This window comes from Coregonus clupeaformis, chromosome 17, assembly GCF_020615455.1.
Source record: "Coregonus clupeaformis isolate EN_2021a chromosome 17, ASM2061545v1, whole genome shotgun sequence".
NCBI lineage: Eukaryota > Metazoa > Chordata > Actinopteri > Salmoniformes > Salmonidae > Coregonus > Coregonus clupeaformis.
This window is the reverse complement of record NC_059208.1, coordinates 32,353,870-32,357,500: the sequence shown is the minus strand read 5'-3', so window position 1 is coordinate 32,357,500 and position 3,631 is coordinate 32,353,870. Positions and strand designations below refer to the sequence as shown.

The window sequence follows — 3,631 nt, the reverse complement described above, 5'->3', positions numbered from 1 at the left end:
GAGTCCCAGGCCGAGGGAGATTGACAGTTATTTTGTGTTTCTTCCATTTGCGAATAATCGCACCAACTGTTGTCACCTTCTCACCAAGCTGCTTGGCGATGGTTTTGTAGCCCATTCCAGCCTTGTGTAGGTCTACAATCTTGACCCTGACATCCTTGGAGAGCTCTTTGGTCTTGGCCCTGGTGGAGAGTTTGGAATCTGATTGATTGATTGCTTCTGTGGACAGGTGTATTTTATACAGGTAACAAACTGAGATTAGGAGCACTCCCTTTAAGAATGTGCTCCTAATCTCAGCTCGTTACCTGTATAAAAGTCACCTGGGAGCCAGAAGTCTTTCTGATTGAGAGGGGGTCAAATACTTTTTCCCCAGACTGTAGATACATTAAATTACGGAGCTAAGAGGTGAAATAAGTGCATCTTGGCAATGGTTAGTGCTGCTTGCTTGCAAGTCTGGTGAAATTGCAACCCTCGGTGTACAGGATAATCTGATCCTGCAGACTGTAAACATTCCATTACTGAACCTGCACTGCACAGCATTATGCTCACCATAAGCAGGGGACACAATCTCTGCGTCCCAAATGGCACCTGATTCCCTAGGAGCAAAAAGTAGTGCACTAAATAAGGAATAGGGTGCAATTTGGGACACAATCAATGGTTTGTTCACAGCACCTTAACCGGCGCATCCATTGTTCCCCTTATAAGATTTATTAGATTTACCTAAAAAGGTAAGTGCAGAGTATAACCAATTAATGATATTTTTTTGTTGTATTTTACTGATGTGTGTTTTGCAGGTTTGCAATGGGCAATTAATTAAGTAACAGTAATTCCCAGGGGAGGGCTAACCCTCCTAAGGGGTGTGTGTGTGTTGTGTGTCGTTCGTGTTTTTGTATATCTGCTGTCCAATATCCTAGTGTATTGAGTATTTACTAAGCTACTCACAAACATAATCCTTGTATTATTATTTGTCTTTAAGTATTTACATTTTGTATGCACAGCAAAAAACACACATGGACACAATGTGTGTTTGTATTTCTAGTGTTGATCATGCAATTGTCTTTTAAACCTGATACAACATCATATCCCATTTACACACTATATACACACAGAATAAACCATTGCCTTGACAAAATGATGAATGTCATGCTAATAAGATGTTATGGTCTGCACAACACAAACTTATGTCTGAGGATAAGTTCAGGTTAATATTTCAAATAATACCCACCCATTTTAGGTATGGAGCATTCTACATGTGGAATGGAATATTCCCAGTTGGCTACATGAATGAAATGCACAAATCAAAGCAGCATTATCTTAAGACACCATTGGTAAGAGCTGCAGAGGGACTTTCTGTCCTGATGGGGACTAGTCAGTGTCTTTACAATTGTACATAATGTCAATTTAGGACCTCTTCCAAATCTTCAACAGACAATTGGGAGGGGAAACGAGGTGGGCTTGAGCACCCTCTTAAATTGATAGAGCCATATAATTTTGCAGACTGCTTGGAGTAGGCAAAGGCCCTTCTCCTAAACATCTCCCCTTTCCACATAGACACCATGAGGAGGGTGGAGAGAACCACACCCCCGAGGGTGAGCAGGCACAGCCCTGCTATAACGCACCGGTTCAGGTGAGCCCCTACCAGGGCGTTCTCCCTCTCCAGTCTCTCCATCTCCCGGGCCGACACACTGTCCGGGTTCACTTTAACTTCCTGGGGTACCATGTAGGAGATGGCGACTAACGAGATGCCAGTCACCAGGCAAGTGACAGCACTTATGAAACCATAATCCGCTGACTTCCCCGAGGCTTCGAATGTGAGCTCATTATCTGACAACATGGAAAGTTCCTGGACACCCTCGTGAAGTTCGCTGAAGGAGCTGTGACTCAGGCTTCCGTTGTTGCCCCTCGCTAACTGTTGCGGACTCGTCTCCTCCTCCTGTTGTAAATTGACATTGTCTTTGCATGTGAAAGATGGCTCCAATTCCTCCTCGAAATATACGGTTATCTCAGCTTCTGCTCCCCGCTGGCTGATTGCGCCGACCTTCCCGTCTCGCGAGGCAGTTGGCCATGGTCCTGCATCCGCGCATGAAGTCTTCCAATTCCCTGACTCGCAGCGATGCACATTGGACAGTGACTTTTTATTGATGTGTTGGTAGTTTGAAGCCCATGGGAGGCTTTTTGTGGGATCTGACCAACTGTCCTCTTGATCAAAGTAGAGGTGTTCTAGATCAGCTATTTGAACATTTTCCATGTTCAGCTCGCTGTAAATGCAGATAAACATGCAGGCCTATTAGTTCCCAACTGCCAGCAGTACACACATTTATATGTAGGCTATTGCTAAGAAAGTGGATGTCCTCCTTCATTTAAAGTTAATTCAAATGAATGTATATTTAAATCGCTGACACACTTACCAGACAATTAATAACACACAAAGTTACATTTAATTATTCGAGCATGGTGGATTTTTTTTCGACCAATAGGTACCTACCTATAAATACCTTGACGCATCGGTCTCCAATTACAAAAGGTACAAATCCCCCCAAAATCGCTAAATCTGTTTTAAGTACAGTGTACGCATATATTTTACTTTTGAATTTAGGCAATTGTAACAAAGAAAAAAGCATAAGATTTAGACAATCGAATCTAATGTCGTCTTGGTAAAATGTTTCCTAATCCTATCATGTATCCAGGATTAACAAACGTTGCCCTTCACTCAATGCTCTCTGTAAGGAGAGTTGCTTTACCAAAACACTTTAGCCGTTTATAGTTCTCTCGCTCCGTATAGCCTACACAACCACAACATAAGTGAATGGCAAAGCCTATGCTTCCTCATTCACAATCTCATTAACAGTAGAGTGAAATATGTCTACTAGAATGATCATGGTCATTTGTAATTATCAGTCCTATTGCATATACCTTTTCCTTTCCCAGAATGTGTCTGCTGGTCGCCTCCCCGTCCTTGGTTTCTTTTGCTTGGATAATTAGAGAGCGAAAGGTTTGACAGACCCCTCCCACGCGCAGGGCTCAGGCAGGCCGCCTCGCGCGGGGACTGAATTCAGTTCTGTAGGCTATTCCTCAGCACATTTACAACATTTTCACGAACAGAACAGAGCACCGACGATTCAGACGAGGGAAACCTCACACAGCAAGTGCGTATTGTTATAACACTAATATCCAGTGGCGACCCGTCATTCATATATATTATTATTACTATTATTATTATTATTATTATTATTAGTATTATTATTATTATTATTATTATGTTTGTTTGTGTGTGTGTGTGTGTCTGTTTTGCATGTTATTTTGGCATTAATACGTGTCACATATCAGATTGCAAACAATGTAAAAATTTTTTTAAATCATTGAGTTAATAAAGCCACATACAAACATGGTCTCTTTTTTGCCTTCTTGAGTAAGGCAGCTCCAAAATGCAGGTGTTTCAGCCTAGCTCAGTGCTTTCTGTGGTGGTGGAGCCATCGGAAAATATGGAGTGTAGGGGTTGCTAATGTTCTCTAGTTGCGCCGTGATTGGCTCAGTGTTGTCACTCATGGGGACATTACCTCACCGCAAAATCTACTGGGAGAGCTCGAAATTCAAGCCCCTTTGGTGCTGCGATAGAGTTACATTAGAAGTGTCC

General features: G+C 42.4%; 1 protein-coding gene across 1 annotated transcript; it reads right to left on the bottom strand.

The window, feature by feature from the left end:
• Positions 1–303: 303 nt before the first annotated feature.
• LOC121585524 (transmembrane protein 74-like) lies at positions 304–3,030 on the bottom strand. Its single transcript, XM_041901856.1, has 2 exons — positions 2,911–3,030; positions 304–2,255 (listed from the first exon to the last, which is right to left on the bottom strand). The coding sequence occupies exon 2, from the start codon at positions 2,243–2,245 to the stop codon at positions 1,394–1,396; it is 852 nt and encodes a 283-aa protein (XP_041757790.1). The 5' UTR covers positions 2,246–2,255; positions 2,911–3,030; the 3' UTR covers positions 304–1,393.
• Positions 3,031–3,631: the final 601 nt, after the last annotated feature.

What these genes read in the sequence shown, in the direction of transcription:
- LOC121585524 (XM_041901856.1), bottom strand. Translation starts at nt 2,245, where the DNA reads ATGGAAAATGTTCAAATAGCTGATCTAGAACACCTCTACTTTGATCAA.